At 39.0% G+C, this 23,971-nt stretch overlaps 2 protein-coding genes across 2 annotated transcripts; both read right to left on the reverse strand.

Annotated features, from left to right (window-relative positions):
• Nucleotides 1-300: 300 nt before the first annotated feature.
• Nucleotides 301-8,589, reverse strand: lg10h5orf15 (linkage group 10 C5orf15 homolog). The gene is made up of 3 exons (XM_003451401.5): nt 8,433-8,589; nt 3,635-4,305; nt 301-2,072 (listed from the first exon to the last, which is right to left on the reverse strand). Exons 1-3 carry the CDS (start codon nt 8,554-8,556, stop codon nt 1,938-1,940), a joined length of 930 nt encoding a protein of 309 aa, XP_003451449.1. The 5' UTR covers nt 8,557-8,589; the 3' UTR covers nt 301-1,937.
• A 1,788-nt stretch (nt 8,590-10,377) lies between these two features.
• vdac1 (voltage-dependent anion channel 1) lies at nt 10,378-19,381 on the reverse strand. The gene is made up of 9 exons (XM_003451434.5): nt 19,229-19,381; nt 16,828-16,897; nt 15,201-15,250; nt 14,704-14,856; nt 14,427-14,479; nt 13,711-13,938; nt 12,828-12,978; nt 11,734-11,791; nt 10,378-11,478 (listed from the first exon to the last, which is right to left on the reverse strand). Exons 2-9 carry the CDS (start codon nt 16,892-16,894, stop codon nt 11,387-11,389), a joined length of 852 nt encoding a protein of 283 aa, XP_003451482.1. The 5' UTR covers nt 16,895-16,897; nt 19,229-19,381; the 3' UTR covers nt 10,378-11,386.
• Between the last annotated feature and the right edge of the window lie 4,590 nt (nt 19,382-23,971).

A 23,971-nucleotide genomic window follows, 5' to 3' on the forward strand; every position in this document is an offset into this window, starting at 1 on the left:
GTTATTTCTTTTATTAACACTTCCCTGTTTAGCATAATAACTTTTTAACTACAACCACATCAGCTCAGTCTATGACTTTTGATTATAAAAAGATACAACACGTAAGCCTGTTAGGATCAAAAGAGATCAAAGTATCCTCTCCTCTTAGTGACGCCAACATAGTTAAACAGGGCATTTGCCACATAAAAAGCCAGGTCACACATATTACAAAATACTAAATTAAACCTTTTCCTTATCAAAAATATGTCAGAGGATGGACAGAGGATTAAATGAAACATCAGCCAGAAAAATTACAAAGGAAAGATTTACACAATTTGTGCTTTATTGACCAAAAAAAGCGAGAAAGATTGTACAGTTTCTACTGTTGATTGCAAGACCAGTGTTGATCCTTCGTCCCTTCATATTCTAGCTAGCATACCTGAACGGCACAGTGCAAATCTATATATATTCACCGTCTCGCTTGTATATTCACAAACCAGCTGAAAACAACTGACAGAAGGCGTCGCGAGATTGATACATTTGCAGACTCAAGTGGCAGTCGTGGCATTTCATTTGAAGGCATGAGACAACGACAGACAGAAAAACATGTGGCTGTGACGCATAGGAAAGAGAAAAAATAAAAAGTTGTGTTTTTGCTTTTGTGAACAGGTCATAGAGAGGGTGCAGAATTTCTGATTAACTTAATTCCACCAAAATACCCTGACAGGAGGCAAGGAAAAGTGAAAAGTTCTGCATGGACATGAGGAAACGTTGTCTTTACAACTTGCCACAGTGAAGATGGTTTTTTTGACAGAGACTTCACCGAAGTCATAAAACAAAGAGGGCCAGCCCATGTTATTAAGACAAGTTAAATATAAAGTGATCAAGAAAAAAGAATAAGTCTGGCAATAGACATTTCTTTCTTACATATTAGTACCTTCTCATCTGCACCATACACACATCCATCCTCATTTTAATGGCTTAAACACATGGCATTATCTTTCACCTCAAGAGTAGCCCCGCCCACCACTCCTTAACTTAATGCTTAATGTGTAGCCAAGATGGCCAAAAATTAATGGAAAGTAATAAAACTGCCACTACTTTTCATCTATAGTGTAAGCAGAAACATTGGCAATAAAGTGATTGTAAAAAGCTAATTTTCGGGGTCCAATGAAAATTGTATTTCTCTATCTATATGCTAAAAAATAACTAAACATGTTATCTGATTATTTCTATATGAAACAATACATATATTGGAATGGATTACCCAAGTTGTCTTTAATTCAGCTGCCCCATTATGTCAAACTGAAACAATTTAAAAGAGTAGAAGGGCTTTTCTGTTTTTGTTTTTGTTTTTTTAGGGAATAACTTAATATATAGGAACATTTGATTAACAGTTTCTGCTTCATTGCACTTTTTTTGCATACTTTTGAAATATGAAAGGTAGTCGTGCTTTCCACAGCAATTACTTAGGTGTTCATTGCTAATTTCAGAGTACATACTCAACTCTTCTATTAGTTCACCATCACATTACAGCCTAAAAAGTTCAATTAACATGTAATTTTTGCAACTCTTAAGCAAAGTGTTAGAAATATTAAGACAATATGCAACAGAGAAAACGAAAAATTGGTATAAAGGAACTGTAAGGCTGAAACAATACTAAAAAAAATTTTAAAAATTAAAATAAAATAAAAAAGCCCCTAAGAAATCCTGAATTATTAACTTAATGGCAATGATCATTAAAATTATAACAAATAAGAATATATTAATTGGATAATCTCTTCAGACAACCAAAAAGGGCCATTAAAAAAAATTCCCCAACTACAATATCCCCTGATTTCTTATTGGCCTATAAAGCAAGACAAAGCATCAATCAAGCTCCATAACAACGCACAGCATCTTATCTATAAATGACCAGGAACTGGCTCTGCGTAAGCCTACTATATTGTTCCTCTAGATTAAAAAATGTAGTCTCGGGTCATCTTGAGGGACGGCATGGCCTCATTGACATTCTGGTCCAAGCGGTGATACTCCACAGTGTTGCGGGAACACAGACCCTCCTTCCAGCGCCGGCTCTGTACCAGGAGGTAGATCTGAAAAGAGCAGGAGAAAAAGCAAATCAAGTCAATTGTATTTATTTAGCGCCACGTGACAACAATATTTACCTCAGGGCACCTCAGTCACCATAAAAGTTTGCATAAAGACTGGATTGAAGCCTTTCAGAAATAAAATCTAAGTTTATATGGGAGAAGATAAATCTGCTACGTATACCAGTCAGGCATAACATCATGACCTCTGGCAAATGAAGTAAATAACACTGATTATCTCTTCACCATTGCTTCTGTTAATGTGTGGGATCTATCAGGGAGCGAGCGAACATTTTGTCCCAATAGATGATGTGCTATATGCAGCGAAAAAAAATGGGCAAGCATAAAGATTTAAACAGTTTGACAAGTGGCAAATTGTGATGGAAGAAAGTACAAACAAAGGGAGCGTCAGAACCAGGGAGCAACGGACAAAGGTGACCTGGTCTACAGATGGGAATCGAGAACCAGTTCCCAGTTCATTTCATTCATTGTTAGTCTGCTTGCCTATCAGTCCTGCTTATGGGTTCCATTTGCACTTGCACTACAATCAGCTGATTTCAGTTTGTATTTCAGTTCATATGCCAGAGGAGGAAAATAGTGACACAGTCTGCAATGTGAATATGAACATTACTTTTATTTTTGTTTGACAAAGGGAGAGAGTGTGATGGTTAAGCACAAACTGGGTCTGGAAAAGAAACAACTATGTTATGCTGCTATTATATCTTTGGCTCTTTGCAAACGTGCCAACGCTAAGCTAGCTAAGAACCCAGAGTGATATTAGAGCTCAGTGAATCCATTCAGGGATCTAGTATAGATGGGTCAGGGTTCTTTGGGCAGGAAAGGAGGGACCAACACAATATTAGGCAGGTGATGATACCGTTACGCCTGATCGGTGTATGATCATGGTCTATTCTACAATACGAATAACGAAATTAAGCTGTTGTTGTTGTTTTATTATCTCAAAGTACTTTTAGTTGGTTCATTTTAATTTATTTAACACTGTGCCACTTCTAATTAATGAGTCTAATTAACTGACAATATAAACATAAATTAGTAGAAGTTAACAATCTCAGGTATTCATGCTTCCTCTGTTGACACAATAAGGCCTTCAAACCACAGATCTTGTTAAATTTTACCTTTTAATTTCTATGGCTATGTTTTATTATTCCACTGATTCTCAATTAATCAACTATTTCACTTATAATAGGTTAAAAACATTAAAAACAGCCGGAGACATCAGTTTTTGGGTGACAAAATACATCAATTCAACTTACAACAATATATGACAAAAAAAGCAGCATGACCTAAGATGTTATCATAATTATTCAATAAAAGCTAACTTCCTTATAGAAATACAAATTTTACTACATAAATAAGAAGAAAATAACTACAAATTACACACAAAAGTTTCTGCATCAAGTTAGATGTCTGCAGAACACATTTGGCTTTTCCTCAGCTATTTGATCTGGATGAAGAAGTGATTCCTGTGCAGCCTCTATCAGAGACTCCTACGTCTGTTTGACCTCTACATCCTGCCATCGGCTAGCTTTTGTCAGGCTGACACTCACCTTCCTCTTGTTGTGGTATGTGATGTAGACAATGGCCACCAGGAAAGCCAGTATGACCAGATGAAAGAAGAAGTGGGAGTCTTCATCCTCTGTGTTGTAGCTGTCTCGTTCCTTATCAATCTCATCGGGCTGCTTCTTGCTCTTATCTTGCTCTTCATTTAATGCAGTATTTCCAAAATTGTCGTATTCATCATCACCATCATCATCATCATCATCATTCTCATTTTCATTAACATCAGTGCCCTGCTGCGGTGTGTCTTGAGATTGGAAGTCGTCCGGCTCTTCCGTTGCAGATTTTGTTGGTTCATTAGTTTTGATGGTGGCGTTGGCATTTTCTGGATCAGACTTAATGTTTGCGTCAGGAGCTGCTGCTCCTGCTTCAGGAGTGGCAGGTGTTTTCTTGGTGCCGTCATTTAGCTTATCAGAGCTATCGAACTCAATAGCGTCATCTTTTTTTGGTTTTGGAACTGTCGGAGTTTTCATGGCGCTTTCTTCAGGAACTTTCGGCTTTACTGTGGTGGAGCTGTTGCCATCACTTTTTACAGGACCCTTGGAAACATCTGCAGCTGCTAGATTCTGATCAGTTGGTGTAGACTGTGTCACCGTTGCTTCTTTGTTCACAGTGGTCAAAGTAAGATTTTGAGATTGAGTTTCTGTGCTGTTTGGGGGCACTGTTGGATCATAGGAAATAACAACGCAACACATTACATACATTACAATTGCATTACAACATATTTCTGACAAAGTGTTCTTTGAAACACTTGAACATAAAACATTTTCATTAACCAAAATATTTATTGCCCATCAAAAACTTAAAAAACTAGAACTTCTTAGCATTTGCCAACCAGTTTCACAACTACACTTTTTATCTCTTATTACGATGACATATAAATGTCTCAATCACAGAATATTCAAATAGGAAAAAAATATTGAAAATGAACATTATATTGTGGCAGTTTGTGCCCCTACAGGAATTTCAATCATGTCACACAACTACACCTCAAGTGAGACTGCCACGTATGTAAGCCCTTCAGCAAGCCAGTTAACCCTTGAGCTGCCACAGAGAAGCTCATAAGGGGACATTTGTACTGAGCAGCAGCTTGTTCGTGTGGAAACGTACAACCTTCACTGCAAACTAGCTTATCAATGAAAGGTTTCGTTTTGAGACAGCTTTTTTCCTTGAACTCAAAAGTATAAAAACTTTAGTTTTAGTTATCTGTGTTCCAAACTGGAAATTAAAACTAGTTGTGAAAAAAAAACCAAATGTTTTAGTCAGCGGAAAAAAAACAAACAAACAAACAACTCAAAAGATTTTGTGAACTTTTTTATCCTATCTCCCACCCCTCACCCACAACCGGTCATGGCAGATGGCTGTATGTGGGTGTTTGTATCTCCTGAATGACATAGTTGGTGGGTGCTCATGTGTATGTGTTTTTATGTGTCTGCATGTTTAAGTGTGCCAGTCAGTGAGTGAATTTGTGCGTCCTTAAGTTATTAAAGAAGAATGCGCTGGTTGCAATGAAGAAAAGCGAGCTTATCACCATTCTATAGCTTCCCCTGTGCACTGCAAAATTTTGTGCTACTGAACAGACGTTCTGATTGAACAGACCAGAAGCTCAGAATTTTAGTGGCCCATGTACATTTTTATTGGCCTGCAAAAACAAAGCTTTTATTTTCATATTTGTAAATATTCATAGAATATCATGAATATAAATATTGCATATTATTTCATATTGATCTGTTGATCAGGTGGTTTGATGAAGGACTCCCACCAGCTTTTTCCCAATTAAGGGTTTTACTGGTGATCACAGTAACAGGTGGTGCTGTTTTGAAGGCTAGAAAAACATTTTCCTTCACTCCACCTGAGCTCACCGTCTCGTTAACAGCTCAGTCTCTTTGCTGTGTTTGTAGACTCTGGCTCAACATTAAACTATGAGATCATCATAGTGTAACTGCTGCTGTTGTCTTTTTTTGTTTTAAAACTAGGGCCTGTGTGGGTTAACATTGGAATACTTTTCATCGACACACGTGATCATAAATGCATTTCTTTTGCAGGTCTATTTAAAGTTACAAATGTGAGTGAAATGCTCACATTTACATGGTGCCAACTAAGTGACAAAAGCCATGCATTAAACGAACTGTTGAAGCAAAATCATTGAGCTATTCGTGTTACTCGATGAATCGTTGCAGCCTTAGTTTTAATACCTATTAGTTTGGTAAAAATTTTATTACAAATTGCCTGATGAGGCACTGATGAATGTGTCTATTGAGATTCGTGATGTTAACAAGACTTTGAGTCAGCTTATTTCAAAAAGTTACATTTTTATTGTAACACCTGTACTGATTTTTCTAAATCTAGCCTCTGACATACACCTTCCATACCTAAAAAAAAAAAAAAAAAAAGACAAACTAATGCTGACACTTTCCTTTCTCTCCAAATCTGGTTGCAAACATTAAACAGGGAGTCAATGGGAGCTCATGATGGCATTTCTCTGAAACAAATGGCTCCAGTTCAAAAATGACAAATCTCTGGGCTTCTGTGAAAAAAGGCAAGCGTAGCTACATTTTGAGGGTAAAATGATGGCTGTAGGGTGAAAATTGAAGTTACAACTGGAGGTTAAAGAGATATTTTTATTACTATGTGCATATTAGTATTGTACAGCACTTTGGTCTACCAGGTGTGTTTTTAAAGTGCTATATAAATAAATGATGATGATGATGATGATATTTTTCAGTCTGGGTTTTCTGCCTGTCTTCCTCTAGTTCTCTAATACACACGAATGGGGAGGGATTTGAGAGATTTTTTGTGACATTTTTGAAAATAACTGCAAAACCATTGAAGGTGCAGCGACATAAATATGTTAGTTTTGTAGGCACTGTTGTCCTGGTCAATTTGGTGTGACAACGGTGTCTGTAGGGCAAACAGTTTGGGAGAAAATTGGCCCAAAGGAAGGAGAGTCACAGCCAAAAAGTAAGAAAGGCTGGTCTCTCCATTCAAAGTTAATGTGACTCTACCAACAGAAAAAGTGGAATATTTCAGAAACTGTACAAAATTTCAAAAATCTGAATAGAAGCACGCAGCACACGAACAAGCTGCTCGTGCCACAGAGGGTGGCAGCCACACTATGATGAATAATAATAATAACAATAATCAAAATGGCTGATCACAATAACATATACCGGGATCGTTGCCATCCAACTAATAAGAATGAAAACTGATTAGATTAACATGTATAACAGTATAATCAGTATAAAAACATCATCACTCTTAAACTGAAAGACCTTTGTTTATTTAGCATTGCAGAAAAAGGGACATATTTTGAACGGAGCTTTTTTTTTTTCTTTTCTTTTTTTAAGTATTTAAATTGTAAAGAATCTGTTGCATTTAGCCAGCCTTCCTTTTTCAGTGACACCATTCACCCAACAAGTGTCAACTTTATTTCATCCTCTGGGACTGGGAGGCGTTGCTTAGCAAGCGTCAGGAGGAGAACACTGGGGACTTGAGGCACCGAGTAAGCCATCCCCAAGCGAAGAAAGGGTCTATTCATATACAAGGGCCTTGGCCCATATAATCTCTGAACAGGAAAGCTTAGTTGCAATAAACACTGTGATATAACTTTAGCTTTTAAGTAGTTGACAAATGACTTCACATTTATAATTAAATTAAAGTCAACCTCCCTTTATACAAACATTTTTTTTTTCTTTAACATCCTGTTTTCCAGTGACATAGCACAAAAACTAAAACCCACATAGAGGTTTTTAGATTATTTCAGCTAAATATGCAACTTCATACCCATTTAAAACAGGATGAAATGTTAAACAATTCAAATTGACAACAACACCTCTGTTGAATTAGGAAACCTTTATCTCAACAGCACATCTTGAAATAAGCTGTCTGTTGCACACCATCATTTTTACCATATTAACAGTAATAGTATGAGGAAGGGAAGGGCAGGAGTAGACAACAACCTACATCCTGACAGCTCCAAAGTCCAATCACACTGTTTTTAAACAAACTGAGAACACATGAATTTACTACAGCGAACCAAAAGAATATATGCTGTAGCACTGCTCAAAGACTATCAAGGCACAACAATACCTGTCACTGACTGAAATATTACAGCCTTTACTTACGTCGGGAGGTTTTCTTAATGACTCACTGACAGAGGGTTAATAATCAGTGTAGATATATGGTGGTACATCTGGAACATGTCAGTTTATCTGGCCGCCATAACTCATTAACCCTCAGAAAGGCATCTATTGATAGAGGCTTTAAAAACAATACAATCTTGTCTTATATTATGAGGTAAACAGATATTTAACTAGGTAAAACTGAACAATACAGATCCATTATAAACATACAGTAGTTGAAATGTGGTAGAGGTTGGAGATAATATGACTTCCTGTTGATGGTTTCAATAACTTTGTTATGACCGCAAAAGTGTCAAAAGACTTAACCTCTGACGCACTGTGAGTGAAACTTAAGCAAAGCTAATATTATGAATTTATGTTTGCAGCTAAACGTTGAAACGCTTTAATTTTATTTGAAAGAAATATTAGCACTGTCTTCGACGTATAACATATTTTAACTAGTCAGTGCCAGGATAAAGGCGAGAGTTTTAAAATACTATTAAGTCACTTTTCCGAAACAGAGAAAGCCTGTTACCTGCCCTATTTTTTCCCCTGACACGGCGGATACTAGCATGACGGGTTAGCCAACTAGCTAGAGCAGGGGTAAACCCTGTGGCTAAGTTTAAAGGAAACTTCGTCTCAGATACTTCAAACAAGTACGACATACCTTGTGTTTCATTTCCATTCAAAGGAGCCGACAGGCAGCTGCTCACCAAGAGCTGGAGAACAATAGTCAGAAAAAGATCAAAAATAATTCTTCTGCTTCGCCACATATTTCCGCATGCCGCCATGTTGGTGCGTGAGTGAACGGGCGTGGCTTAGTGCGGACGTACACAGTCTGTGGGCGGTGTGAGTGTACGAATCAGTTGTGAGCGGGGAAGTTTGAAGTGAAGTGAGCTTAGTCTATGAATATTAGTCCGTCTAATGTTATGTCACCGTGTAACTTATAACAAACATATGTAATTTGCCGCTAATAGTAAGAGTTCACATACTTTCTCCATTCACTGATAATGGGTCATTTTGCCTCGATAAATATAGGTCAGAATGTAGTAATTGCGTCATTTGTTTAACTGAGTCTACTCATCTTATGTGACACTTAAGGTTATAATTATGCTTAAAAAAACAAAACAAAAAAAGCTTTGGGTCTCTTTATTAGGTATGCCTTACTAGTACTGGGCTTGGATTCCCTTTTGTCTCCTCTTTATTTATTTCTTCAGAACTTACTGACATGGTGCAATATCCTACTTGACGTGGCCATCAGAACATGGGCAGACTTTGGTCATGTGTTTAAATGATGCCCAGATGATACTAAGGGGTCAAAGTTTATACAAGGCATGCTGGAGCCATGCTGTCCTGCTGCTTACACAAAATTCCAATTATACCATTCAAATGTTGCAACAGGAATCAACTCATTCTTCATCACTCGTTTTTCCCCTCCTCCTTTCTCTGATTCTGTGTGCAACGTAGCCTCGGGTTCCTGTTCTTAGCCAACAGGAGTGGCATCTGAGCTGGTCTTCCGCTGCTGCTGTAGCCCATCTCCATCAGCATGTTGTGAGTTTAAAGATGGTCTTCTGCATAACCTGGTTGTGAGGAGTTGTTATTTGAGATACTGTTGCCTTGCTATCAGCTCGACGCAGTCTGGACATTCTCTTCTAACAGCAACAGAGCATTTTCACCCAGAGAACTGTCGTCACTGGATATTTTAAGGGAAAATCCCAGATCAGCAGTTTCTGAAATAGTCAAACCAACCCACTGCTACAACCAACCATAACACATTCAAACTTGAATCACCTTAACATTTCTGATGCCTGATGGGAACTTCAACAGGTCATCTTGATTAAGCATCAGGCTGTACCTGCTGCGGAGATTCAGATCTTTTGGACTGAAGGTCTTCAGGCCCACTCCTGAAGACCTTCTATGACTCTGTGGTGGCCTCAGCCATGTGTTACGTTGTGGTCTGCTGGGGACAGGAAGAGACTGAACAGGCTGATCTGGAGGGCCAGCTCTGTTCTAGGATGCTCTCTCGACCCTGTGGAGGTGCTGAGTGACAGGAGAATGGTGGCTAAGCTGTCATCCCTGTTGAAAAACATCTCCCACCCCATCCAGGAGACCCTGAAAGCACTGAACAGCTCCTTCAATGGCAGGCTGTATAGTATCTTGATCTTATGAGCTTATCCTATTGCAGTGTTTTTCATTTTTGCTACCTAATTTTGCACTGTCCACTTTCTGCTGTGACACAAGAAATTTCCCACGTGTGGGACTAATAAATGTTAGATTGCTGCCGTGTTTCTGGCTAGACTTAACCAATGGAATAGGTTTATCTAATGAAGAGCTGTGAGCATATGTTCAAATAATTTCATGTGAGAGTGGTCAGGTTTATGTAGAAGATGTTAGATCTTTGTAACTCTCCACTTCATAAACTAAACATTTATCAGTAACAAGGAGTCATGTGCCAATGTGCTCCCATCCAAATCATCTTCAGCTGTAAAAGTAAATTACCCACCTGTCTGTTCAAGAGTGTTTTCACAGAATTTTAAATAATGTGGGCAGACATTATCATCACACCAGATATGGTCATGTGACAAAAGATAGGAGAACAAATACACTCAGAAACCGGTTCAAGATGTTCTTTATTTAGTTCAGGGAATGACAATACTGCCAAGTACACTAAGCATGATTCCCATAATCATTTGTGGAAGACTACAATTTCCTGGCCATCATTCTTCTTCAAAAGAAGCACTCTAGCTCTCACCCAGAGAAGTTCGGCTGTGTGCGTGATGGGTTGCATCCTGTTTGCTCGACCAGGAAGAATTGACAAGTCTTTTCCCTTCCTAAGACTTCAGGTGCATTAAACTATGTAAGACCATCAATAAAATAACATTATTTTTGCTATTTGTAACAAAAGACATGATTCACACCAAATGCACAGACACAAAAAGACAAGTGAGACAAAAACACAGAATGTACACGTCGGGTTGTAGTGTCTCTTTGAGCTACTCACAGCTGCTTACGCCAGGGACAACTAACCCTTCCCATTGTACAATATATCAAGACAGATACTAGGGCTCTCCAGTGCCAACGTGCTTAAATAAAAATGAATTCATCACTACGCCTTTTAGTGAGGAGCGCTTGCTGGTGCTACTCAACAGCACCATCTGGTGGCCAAACTACTTAACTGCAGACTAACTGTGCTGAGCCCTTTTTGCATTTCGGGCTGATCTATTTTGATTCCCTTTTCACTGCATTGGAAAGCAGAGACACAAATTAAAGCATTATGCACGAATGTTGTGAAATGAACAAAAAAAAAGTGAGGCCAACTTGAATGTACTCAAGGCTATTTTTCCCTTGCAAGCTACACAATTCAAGATAAAACCTTCTGTTCAACAGTTATAATTTTGTTCTAAAGTGGGCTCTTTCATTTCAAAATATAATGTTCCCAGAAATGGTCCATAAAAAGTGGTAAATTGGCGCAATTTGACCTGTACGCTGTCTTGCTTCCAGCTATATAACATCTTTAGGGGACATAGGGATTTGTGAAGGAGAGCTAATCAATAAAGGTTTTTTTTGGTGGGGGGTGCATGTGTGTTTTGAGGACTGGAAGGATTTTTTCCCCCCATCCTTCTATGCCTGGAATTCAAGACCAAGCCCAAGCTTGTGACCGCCAGCGTTGATGTTTTTGCCATCAAGGAGAGCAGAAAGTGTCAGCTTGATACCTAGGAAAACACATAAGCCACAAATACATTAACACTTTAAACATTACAAGGGTTGCTGAGTGAGCTCATTCATTCACAGCTCGTGGACAAACACTTCAGATGTTTTCCATCCAAAATTCGTGCAAGACCTAAACATTGCTTCAATTCTTGAAAATGCACTTCCCCTGATGAAACCTAATATAATAACTGAACTGTCTTTGTGAACAGAGTCAGGTCTATTTAAGCACACCTAACTTCTGCAGAGACTTCACTCACCTGGCTTCAGAGTCTGAGTGTAGCCCAGGCCCACAAGGCTGGAGTTATTCACCTTAGCCTGTGAGGGAACCACAGATCAATATTATACATAGAAGATGAACAGAGAATTTCACATTACAATGTGGGTTTTTCTTACTCACTAAACAAAGAAGTTAATAACCCTGAAGAAAACAACAGTACAATAAAAACAGCTTCTCTTCAGCAGGTTTTTGGGTCTATAATGCACAGGGGTGTTCATGAAAATGAAAACTGTAAATTGTATTTACGCATTATGTCTGTAAAATACCAACTAGCCACATGGGTTGGAAATAAGCAGTAGTTAGAAACACAACAGTTTCCCAGTTAAAATATTAAAATGTTTATGACTGGCACTGTCATTAAAATAGAAGCTGAAATAATGCAGATAATTACACTAACAAACAGTCAGATTAAGTATCTCTGCTTGGAGAGGGAATTCCAGCTTTTATAAGGAAATAAACATCTGTTACAGTCAAGCTGTTGCCCAAAAGAGGTCACACAATACTGATTAAGATGATCAGTGCCAGGTACATTAGTTTGAAATATGGTGTCTGTGGCACCATTCCCATGCCAGTGCACCTGCATTGATGATGCGTTTCAGGTCAGGTAGGAATGGTTGGTTTGTCTTAGTGGAAGAGAAAGGGTGAGCAACAGCGAATGGGAATAGTGTTGGGGGAAAAAAAACATAACCAAAAGAAAAACAAGGAAGCATCCAAAAAGAGTATCTGATGCTCAAAGTAAAAGAAAGTTGGTGACTACAGAACACAATCGATAGCAAAAACATACAGTGATTTTGTAATTTTCACTGCCAGAAGAGGGAGACATAAGACCTGAATTGTGGCATTAAGGATTAAATTAGTCCAAGCCTTAACTTGCAGACACTTCTCCTCTTTAGCATGAGTGCATTTCTTTAAGACCATGCACCTGCACTGCATGACACAGTGTATTTTCTAATATATATACCTGCATTACAAGATCCTTATAAAAGGGTCGACAACAGACCCGTCTAACAGTGCGGCAATAAAGTAACCCTGGCACAGAAGGATCTAAGTCACTTCAGTTTACACACTACTCACAGAGAAGGATGCGTCGGGATCAATCTGATACTTGGCAGCGATGCCAAAGCGGGTATTGCTGTTTCCAGCAGTCCAGGCCAGGTTGACGGCCGTCTCCAGCTTGTCATTCACCTTCTGGTAGATGGAACCACCAAACTCGGTACCATCGTTTCTAAGGAAAAGGATGTTTGCAATATATTTAATGCTGCTACACAGAGGTGACATTAAATTATGAGTTTGTGTTTCATAAACGTCTTGCGTGTCAAAGACATTCACAGTTGAGTGAACTGTGACTGGTGTAAATCCTATACTACACTTTGTCTGACTTCATATTAACCACTTTACAAGCAGACTCAGACAGGCTCGGTCAGAGGCACAGCAGGAAACATGACTAACACCGTGCCCTGTCCCTCCCTCTTGCTCACCGTCTGACACCACTTCGTGCTACATTTTCACTGAAGCCTGCCAAACACTCACTCCATCTCACTTGCAAGGTAGTAAATCCCATCACCTGTGTATAAAAATAACCACAAGGCACCTGGGTGTCAGGCAAAGTGCCAAACAGGCAACAAGTCAATCATCCAGACAAGGACAAAAAAGAGGGCTTTGGAAGTTCTTGTCTAGCCATACACTGGTCTGGAGTCACTAATAACTTAAACGTTTAGCCTTTGACTTACAATGTCCACTACCACAGGACACAAGCATTCACCTAACGTCCGAGCATTTTATCCACGAGTACTCAAATAAAATCCCACACATACACATTGCATGCCTGCACAGTAAGGTTGTATACTGCTTGATGCCAATTCAAATCAAAGGCAATGTAGCTGCAATAATCCAAGCTTCATAAGATAACTAAAACTGCACACAGATGAGGAGAGGAGGCCATATCAGCATCTCTTACACATTCGTGTGGAGCTGGAACTCATCAGTCTTGTATCCAACTGCGAAGTTGCTCTGGGTAATCCTGTTCCTGCCGGCCTCAAAGGTCATCTGGTAGCCAGCCAGCCAGCCCTCGTAGCCCACCACAGCTGCGCCGTGGATGGCTGTGCCGTTGATGTCGTAGTTAACGTCACAGCCAACGTTGATGTGGTCGCACTTGTAGCCTGTCTTGAGCTTTCCGCCCTTCTTGCTGCCAGGAGATTGCAGGAAAAAAAAAAAAATACAGGTTGACATTGTTGTCTCACAGCATGAAACATAAAACTGCTCTGACAGTGAAAAGAAAAAAAACTGGTTTATCACAAACCAGGTGAACTAGTGGTTTTTACAACATGTCCCTTATTAAATTATTGTAGCTGAGTAGACTGCACCGTCACAGGCACTCCTGCAGAAATTACCCATATGCCAGTTGCAGTTTACTTATGCAGTGCCCCATGATATTGACATTTCTTTGTGCCCTTTTACTTCCCATCAACCTCTTTTATTGTTGCAAATTAAAATGCACCAATCAGTTGGGCACCCATACATTAGCCTGTAGATGTTTTTATTCATATGATAGACATTACATATATTAATTCACTGATTGTACAGTTGGCATTCCTGCAATGTAGTTTTTGCATCCATTTGCTTTAGCTTTACTAGAGCAAAAAAGCCAACAAACAAAAATGCAGCTGTTCTTACCCGGTGTTTGGCGAGAAGGAGGAATCCAATGTAAGTTTCAGGCCCTTAGCCAACTGTGAAAAAGGCAAGAATCACATTTAAAAGAATGACAGGAAGAAAAATAAACAAAATGTGCTATGGTTTAAAAGCATTTTAAATCTTAGTGGATTTTAAATTGCACATCTTGAGATTTTGGTATATAAGCTTTTAGCCTCAATTTTAAAGATTGATTATAAATCACAGATTCTTTTGCCAGCAGAAATCTATGTCTCATTCTTCTGCCATCACAGCACATCACCTGATCCTCGATGGTGATCTCAGTCCCCAGAGTGTTGTCCGTGTTCCACTTCTCTGTGAAGGTCAGTCCGTGCTCTGCCCACTTGTATTTGGTTTCCAAAGATCCAGCTACCTTGCTGGTCTCGGTGTTGGCAGAGCCAGTGCTGGTGAACTCCTGCAGATGATAGATAAAACCCACAACACTGTTAATGTGGAACACCAAAACTAATACTAGTAAAATCTATCAATAAAATGCTGTTCTGAGGTCCTGGTCCAAACTATATTTGCAGTGATAGCACTCTGGATAAGAAACTAGATCCAAAAATGCTGAAGGTGCATTTACAAGGTCAAGAAATCAATTTCCCTTAACTCTGAGGTAAGAAGTCAATGAATCCTGGCAACACTTTAAAGATCAGATAATGAGCTACTTAACAGCCAGGATGGTCTTAAGCTATGATAGTACTGCTGTGGCATCAACTGGCAGCCCTGCTAATCTGATAATGACCAATGACGACTTACCAGTCCATTCTCAGACTTTGTTTTCAAGTCCAGCTTGATGAGCCCGAAGCCTGAAACAGAAAATGGTTCAAAAGATCAACATGATGTATGTACAACAATGTAACTATACCACCATACGGGGGAAAAAACAACACTGAAACAGTCTTGCCTATGGAACAAGTTTCTTAAAGACTTACAAGAATTGGAAAGGTCTCAGGATAAGAACTGCTTTAATCACCATACTATTAGTGATCCTCTAGCAAACTTTTGACTAATAATCATTTAAAGAGTGTTTTCTGAAAATTCAGTACACATTAAATCAAGATACTGATTCTGGTCTGTGAAATACCCATTTATTAGCCGACAGAGTACTTTTTAAGTGATTTATATGCCACTGACTTAACGTGAATTGATTCGATGTCAATCCTCTGAAAGCATTAGTTGCTGTTAGTTATGAATAATAGCCAGAAGGTGGGCCGCAATGACCCAATTCATGGCACTGTTTGGCATTACAGCCGTCAGTCGATTCACCAGCCATACGTAACATAGCATAACTTAAATTCTCAACTGATTTTGCAGTCCACCTTAATCAAACTGCAACTTGCAGTATATATATACAGCGGTTAAAGTCCTCGAGACTATACTTTTTTTTCGTAAGTTTATGGGGCCAGTAAAAACTTATGACACACTTAAAAGTAACACAAAATATTATAACACTCAAAATAACTGAGATAAGTTTTATTTACACAGACAGCTGGTTTAAAAAAAAAAATCATTGACCAGTTAGTCCCACTTGCCAGAAAAAAAGGGAGGCTTTTTTTCCTTAAACCAAACACTTGAGCCAACTTTTTTTTTTCCCATCCATTTACGATCAGTGTTATATTTGCATTAATTCAATATTGATGCCACATACAAATCAGTAGCTTCAAGAACTGTGAATTCCCCGGATTCTCAACGGACATCGTTTGGCAATCAGCCGAGAACAGCGGCGCATTTACACAAACACAATCCAAGGACATCCAGTGTAACTGTAGGCCCAGTGCGCAACATGTGTTCCTCTACTGGTAAGCTATACACAGTACTGTGACTGGTTTGAATCAATCACTTTCATTTGATATTGCATTGTGTGCAGTGGCTGGATTTTGCGCAATCTCTGAGGGGAAGTGTTTTATCATAGCTTCCAAGAAATCTTCTCATTTATTCACAGAACAAAAGAAATTGTTCAGTGTAAAAACCCATCAAAATATTCTTCCAGTGACAGAAGATTTACACAATAACAGTTTAATAAATGACTATTAAGTAAAAGTGGAAATAAAATGAACTCCAAATGACCTTTATAATGCAAAACACAGAAAAAAACCCCTCAAAATCAGAGGCTAACATGTATTAAAAAATCCTCAACTTCAATTTTTTAAAACATGGTTTTCCAGGCTTCTTCACCTCCATCAAAGTACCAGTACTTAATATTTGTTGTACCTATATGCGACCACTTCAGTTATGCAGTATCATGATGACCCAAAGGAGGTTTCCAAATGACTTTTGAGGCACAGCATTCACTTGTCAGAGTGTTATTGTGATTCAAACCCTTTTCCTTCAAAGTAGACTACACTAAAAGCTTATGAATAAAGTGATGCTCAGCGGTGCTTACCGTATCCTTTGGTAAAAACATCCCTGGCAGACTTTCCAAGGTCAGCATAGGTGGGAGGTACAGCCATTATCTGAAATGAGAAAACAGGATTGTCAACAAAGACAGAAAAAAGTGCAACTATCTCTTTAAATATCTTTTTTAATTTAATCTCTCCTTCCGCCCCCAACCCCTTGAGTATTGCAGCTTTAAAACAGGTAGAGCTCGAAATGGCAACACTGCAGCAGAAGAACAATCATATCAGATGTGATGCATTGTTGTCTTACATGCACTACATTCCTTTAAACATGCACACTTCAGAGCAAACTGGTCAGATGGGATGCAGGTGCCACATTAATAATAACCTTTTCATTTCCTCTACTGGATATATTTAAAGTTTATATTGTATGAATGCTTCTGTGGATTCTTTCAGTCACTCTGCTTGAAACTACTTCAGATTTAAGGTCAAATTTGGGATATTCTGACACTAACACGCTGGCAGATTTTCTAAATGAAATTTTAAGTTTTTAAAGTGGAATAAGGCACGTTAAAAAGCGAGAGCGAGAACAAAGAGGGCTCAGACTGAAATGCAAAGTGACCCCTTTGTTAGCCGTCTAGACTGCCTACTCTTATTCATGTGAGTGACTGACTGTCCTTCATTTTCATGAAGTGCCTGTTGTGCAAAGCATGGCGTCTATTTCATCATTAGAACAGATTCACGTACAATCATAAATAGCTGCACGGGGACTTGATAACACACATGTTAATATTGATAGTAGATAGAAATGTTGGCCAGGTGAAAAGCAACTATAGCTCACGCAATTTCTTAGTTAAAATTTAATATTAATAACAATAATAATAATAACAATAACAATAAAAAAGGAGCAGTGAGTACCAGTGCAATAAAGCTGGTCTGTATTATATAAGAATATAAACTCTGAACTGTAACACTACATCACTCTTTCGTTTCAACCTTTCTGATCCGTTGTTTCCCTCAGGCTTGTTCAATCAACTTAATGAGCGGCCTCACCCTTTATCAACAACTGCACCTTCGTACCAGTTATAACACATGTTAGAAAAACACTGTATCAACATGCTTTTTCTATATCTGTTTAGCCCAAACATGTTCCTCTCTATCTCAAAGGCTCTGATTTCCCTAATAAAGACTGGAACATCAGCTCATACATGTGTATCCCTAGCATGTTCTCACTATTAAATCATTCAAATACCTCTCTAAAGGCAGTCAGTGGAAGCACCTGGAGCAGGAATATTATATTAATGTCAATTGTACATTTACGAATAGTTAAGTTATTCACTGGCCCGAAGGCTGGACTACCAACTGAACAAGGGCCCAGCCCACGTATCTATTTCTCTACTCACAGAAAACCATGCTAAAGCAGAGAATCAATGACTCAGACTGCTATTAACTACTAAAGTGATTAGCTTGGATTTCCTGCACTAGTATACCCGGGAGTTTCCGTGTGTAGTGTGGAAATTATGAAACTGACAAGTACAGTGAAGATCATTGTGTCCCACACACTTTTTTTCTTTTGCCCAGGTTCCCTCATGGAGTTGATCCTGCCAATGCTTACAGCACAAACACAGCCTGTGAGTAGTTTTATGGCTTCCACGCGTGTCTACGAGCAGCAATGGCAGAGGCCGTAGAGGACATGGAGGTAGGACAAACCCGCACGTAGGAGAGCTTACTGAGCTCTCTTACAAAGACGTCAAGTGGGGAAACTAAATAACTTTAGGCTAATATATAAGACAAACAGTTTCAGAATAAAAGCGCACAGATTTCATAATATTAGCATGAGGAGGATCATTCATTAAATGTCACACTTCCTTTATGAGTGTCCTTCAGGACCTCCTAAGTCACTGTGTACGTTAGAAAAGAAGACATCAGTAAAGACATGAATCAAATCAATTTGAAATCTCTAGTCTTCTACTAGAGTTACCACCAGCAGTGGCCTCCTGGACTAAAAAAAGGGGGTTGTAAAGAAAAGCAGAGAGGAGAGCATCTCCCTGCCCTCGCCTGCTAATCGATTAGCATTAGCTTGCTAACAAGGTGGGCAGCGGGCAAGGTGAGCTATATTACAGCAAGGTTATCAGTCAGGAAGCCCACAGCCTGCCAAATTGGCTTAAATACCTAAATGAAAAATTACTTCATTAACTCTGCTGACCGTGGGTCTCCTGCGAAATGCCAAATGACCGCACCGCGAGACATTAGCAAGTAAGCTAAAATGAGCAGGCCTAGCATCTCTCCTGAACTTCGACCTGCATCCAGCTCCGGTTAAAGGGATGGATGAGGCGGACAGTCCCCCGGCCACGGGTATAAGAATCCACAGACAGACAGCATCATCGCTTCTGTGAAATACCTCAAACGCAGGTTGTGCTCGGTTTCAGAAGAAGAAACATAACGTACCTCAGTGTGTTGCAGTACTAGCCGAGAAGAGCCTGTCCACCGCACGAAGGGAGGAGAGAGAGAAGGGAGGTGGTGCGGCGTCACGTACGTAGGAGACACGTAAGCAGCAGCAGCAACAGCCCGTCAGAGCCAAAGATACAACACAGTCACACAGCAAGATGGTGCTCACTAGAGTTCTGTAGTGGGAAAAAGTGTAGCTGGAGACTCCCTCAAAGTTCACGCGTAGCCTTATTTTTCATTAGGTACATTTATTCAAGTAGCCCACAATAAATTATTATTCTAAGCCGCTTTATTTCCGATGGAAACATTGCACTTTTTACTCACTATATTAGTGGTCATGCAAAAGAAATATTCTTTAGACTGCTAACATTTCACCCTATCCCCAGCATCCTCTATAACGCCAACCCTCTCACTACATCAGTGAACCTCCTCTGTGTTTTTTTCCTCCAGGATCCTGCCCTCATTTGTTACCCCTTTTATCCACTATCTCTCCTCTGCACACGTCCTAACCTCCCTAACTTTGTATCTAAACTGCTCAACCTGAGCTGTCCCTCTGAAATACCCGTTTCTAATCCTGTCCACTCCTAATGAAAATCTGAACATCTTCAGCTAACCCTCTCATTTTATCAGTGCCATACATCATAGCAAGTCTCACTATCTTCTCTTAAACCCTCCCTTTCACTTTTGTGGTATCCACATCACCCCTGAGACTCATCCAAGCCACCCGACCGCGTTACCCTTGCTGCACTCTCTTCTTCACCTCCCTTTGCTTGGGGTGGTGCAGCTTCATCGTTACACCTGCCTCCCTTCATTCACACACGTATTCTGTCTTGCTTCTATTGTCTTTCATTTCTCGTGCTTTTCGATTTGATTCTTTTAATGACACTAAAGAGGAAAAAAATCACGAAACGGAAATAGCAAAGAATGAACATCTAGCCCTGCTGAATTCTCTCTGGGAACATTACCTCTACGCATGCGCAGTTTGCTCCTGGCGGCACGCAATTTATCATCATCATCATGGCAGCATCACCTAGAAGAAGCTCCCCGTTCACAGCTGACTGGAGATCAGATTTTTTTTCGGGTTGACTTATCAACCTCTGGAATGTTACCTCATGCTTATCCTCTTCATAGCAGGACCAATGAGCTCTCAGGGCTCATACAGTAGTCACCTTTACCATGGTGCGTTGAAACTGAGCACCTGTGACCACAGCAAAGGCTTTTCTGTGCAGGATTCACTCTGCAGGATAGTCTCATCCCTCACTATAACGCCTATAACCAGACATTACATTATTTTAGTGATAGGTGCATTTCTTCAGGCATGCAGGGGCACTCAAGTACAATTTTTAAATGCTTTTCTTAGATTTAAAAATGTATTTAATTTGAGTTTTGTGTTTTATGCAATAATAATGTATTTCGAGTATAAGATAAATCCAAATAAGTCAAACAAAAGGAGGTTATTCTGCTACACAGTGAGTATAATTTTCTATTGTTTTGGGGGTTTTTTACCTCTTTACCTGTGCCTTTTTAATAACATTTTTATAATGACGCCAGTTTTACAGTGTGGCATGCATAACAATACCATAAAATCTACATCGATGTCATTATAACTAGATTTTAGTGATGTGGTTTAGTTATTTTTATGTTGATTACGCATTATTTTTCACATTCAAAAAAAGAGTCAGACATTCTTGTTAGAGATTTGTCTGCATTAAGGTGGAAATTACGTTACAGTTATGATGCATACGATAAAGAATTTCTTGAGAAACTCTGCATTGCTTTTATCCACTTGGTTCTGAATGCAAAGCGGTGCTGTGAGCGTTTCTGTAGTTTTGTTTAACTGCGTATGATTTCGCAGAAACGTAGCCGTGTGGTTTAGTGATCGTTGCCCAAACTTTAAGGTGCTTCCTTTGCACCGGGTACAGCTGCCAAAAAAAACCAAAAAAAAAAACCTAACAAGTAGACATCTTATCTTGTACCCACCTCACCTATGTTTTTTTTTTCTTACACTGCATATAATAACACATTTCTCTGTATTATTTTTATTTCTAATTACTGAGATTTTAAATAAATAAATAAGAAAAATAAGAACGGAAGTAATAACTGAAATTCCCTGATAGCAAAACAAGTTTAGGACCAGATTCCACCAGCTCCTGAGCGCATGTCTGCATTTAAACATTTGGCCAGTAGATGTCAGTGTTGGTAACAATCTGCAAAACTTTAAATTACTGTGTTCTGTAAGTTGTGAGTATTTTAGAGACATGCACAGTGGCTTTCAGCAGACTACATCTGCTCACCTCTGTCTGCTTTAAGAGTCACTTTCATTTTTTTTCCTTCTGTCCAGTCCATCAGCAGTGTTGAAATGCAGTTTAATTGCTGAACCTTCATCAGCCAGTTGATTGGGATTAATTTGCAAAGCAAGGATTTCATTCTTTTCTTTATAATTACAATAAACGTAATAACAGATTCAACAGATTTGGTTCCTTTGGGTTGTTTTTTCTTGTAATAATCTAAAATCATTTTGGTTGTTTCTCCTTAAAAAAAAAAAAAAAAACATAAACTGTATTGCTTGTCTAAATTTTTTTGTGTGTGTAATCTTCTTCCTCCACATATAGTATACTGTACACGACACACACACACTGTTTTAAACATTGTTAGCCTCAGTTAAATAATTACATCTTAAGAATTTATTTGATTAAAGCAGGGGCGCCACTAAGGGGGGGCACTGGTCACCCCCCAAAATTTGCTGCCCCTCTCAGTGGCTCCCCACCCGATTCTGGGAGAGTGAATCTTAAGCTGCTTCTGCTCAGCTCTGCTGAGAATCATTGAAACGATGACTGGGACTTATTTGGTTTTCATATGTATCTATTTTCAGTGATATCAACTTTAATAGCAGGGAATTGACTAGGCATATAATTCTTTTCTTTCTCTCTTTTTTGCCATATTTTTCAAGTAACCTATATTTGACAACAGCATAATAAAATTCTGTTTTTTGTGCCACCCCATCGTTTTAGTGGCCCCTATATGGCCACCCCTATGAAAAAATTCTGAAGGCGCCCCTGGATTAAAGGTGCAACTGTGACTAGAATATTCTGTCAAATAGCCTGCATTTATGTGATTTTTTTATGGGCAAGGATTAGCATGCAGAACATTAAGTTTATTAACTTAGAGAGAAAATTCAAAGCCAAACACACTTTATCGCTTGCCAGAAGGATTTATATTTGAGATGGGGGTTTTTTTTTAGGGAATATTGTGTGGATTAGTGTTTTTCTCCTGTCATGAAACTATTGACTTAAGTAACTTATCTGTGATGAGTTGCAGCAGACAGGCAGACAGACATATCTGTTTTTTAAAAGCTTTAAAAAAAACTTTTTAGATCGCTCTTCAAATGATGCCTGCTTGTCTTTCTGCAAACTTTAAATTTTTGGGGGGTTGTTTTTTTGTTTGTTTTTTAATAGGACTGCGGTTTTTAACATTTAGATGTAGTGATTCAAGAGATACATTTGTGATCGTGCTGGGAAACAGTGATTAATAACGTTAATTACAGCCACAATTGCAAACAGCATTGCTCATAAATAAAAGGAGCTGTCTCAGAGAAGAGATAGGCCGTTCTTTGCTCGGTCACCAACATCCGCAGCTTGTTGTCATTAAACAAACATATTTAACTTATTTCCTGATGTGTATTTAGGAGTTTCCATTTCTGTTTTATGTCCTTGCATCACTGAATCTCAAGTAACATTTAATCAACAACTAGAAACATGTTTGTCGCCTGTCGGTCGCCTTCAGAGGCAGCCAAAATTCATTTCTAGATTATCCGCTAGTCATATCTGGATGCTCTGCTTTCATCCCCCAAGCTTCAAAGCCGAGGCTGTGTTCACTTCAAACAGCCATCACCGAGTGCCAGTCAAACCCTGCTCCAGAAGACAACAAACACTGCAGAAAATGTTAATCAACCCGGGCCAAGCATCACCAAAGTAAATAAAATAAATTGTAAACAGATGCCATAATATGCAACATATGGATAAATAAGGCAGCATGTCATCTTTCTTCTTATTTTTTAATTCAGTGGTTGACGCAGGATCCAAACTCCTCTGTCTCCTCTGTCTCTTTCAATTCCCTCTATCCCATCCATGCCAAACTTTCAGCCAGTGACTTCACTGCACGCCGCTTCTTATTCCAGCCCGGGGTGGAAGTCCACAACCGGGTCTGTTAATACAGAAGCATAAATCTCTCTGCCTGTGTTCCTGCGTTCAGTTTACAGTCCAAGAGCAGTAACCTTTTTACCTTTGTCTCTGCAGGATCAAGCACATCACTGGGCACGCTTAAAAGCTTCTTGTAAAAGATTTAATGGTTCGAATTTCCACTCCTTCGATTCTGGACGGATTTCTGTCGTCACACGGGGCAGTGAAAGTGATGACAGCTCAAAACGGATGAATAAAATCCAAAAGTATCAACATTAAAACTAGCGATGCAAAGCAAGTGAGGTCTTTCATTGTGAGAAAATATTTGTGTAGGTCAAAAATACCCCGCAGTGCCATCAGCGGCAGAGACAGCCGATGAAAGAAATGTTAAATAACTGATATTCTTAATGGGTTTTTTTAAAGCTAGATGAATAACACATTTCCACCCAGTGGATTTAAAGTTTAAACTTCCATTTTCTCAACATCCTTGATTATACATTGTATTTTAATCTGTTAAATTAATTAAACTAGCCAATCAGCTGATAGGAATGTACTTTTTTGCTCA

The sequence above is a fragment of the Oreochromis niloticus genome, linkage group LG10, assembly GCF_001858045.2.
Source record: "Oreochromis niloticus isolate F11D_XX linkage group LG10, O_niloticus_UMD_NMBU, whole genome shotgun sequence".
NCBI classification, from domain to species: domain Eukaryota; kingdom Metazoa; phylum Chordata; class Actinopteri; order Cichliformes; family Cichlidae; genus Oreochromis; species Oreochromis niloticus.

Coding starts and splice junctions, on each gene's coding strand:
- vdac1 (XM_003451434.5), bottom strand. CDS start 16,894: ATGGCTGTACCTCCCACCTATGCTGACCTTGGAAAGTCTGCCAGGGAT. Junction 15,251..16,827: donor TGTTTTTACCAAAGGATACG/GTAAGCACCGCT, acceptor TTTCTGTTTCAG/GCTTCGGGCTCATCAAGCTG. Junction 14,480..14,703: donor AGATCACCATCGAGGATCAG/GTGATGTGCTGT, acceptor CCTTTTTCACAG/TTGGCTAAGGGCCTGAAACT.
- lg10h5orf15 (XM_003451401.5), bottom strand. CDS start 8,556: ATGGCGGCATGCGGAAATATGTGGCGAAGCAGAAGAATTATTTTTGAT. Junction 4,306..8,432: donor GAATGGAAATGAAACACAAG/GTATGTCGTACT, acceptor ATGATCCAACAG/TGCCCCCAAACAGCACAGAA. Junction 2,073..3,634: donor CATACCACAACAAGAGGAAG/GTGAGTGTCAGC, acceptor TGCTCTTTTCAG/ATCTACCTCCTGGTACAGAG.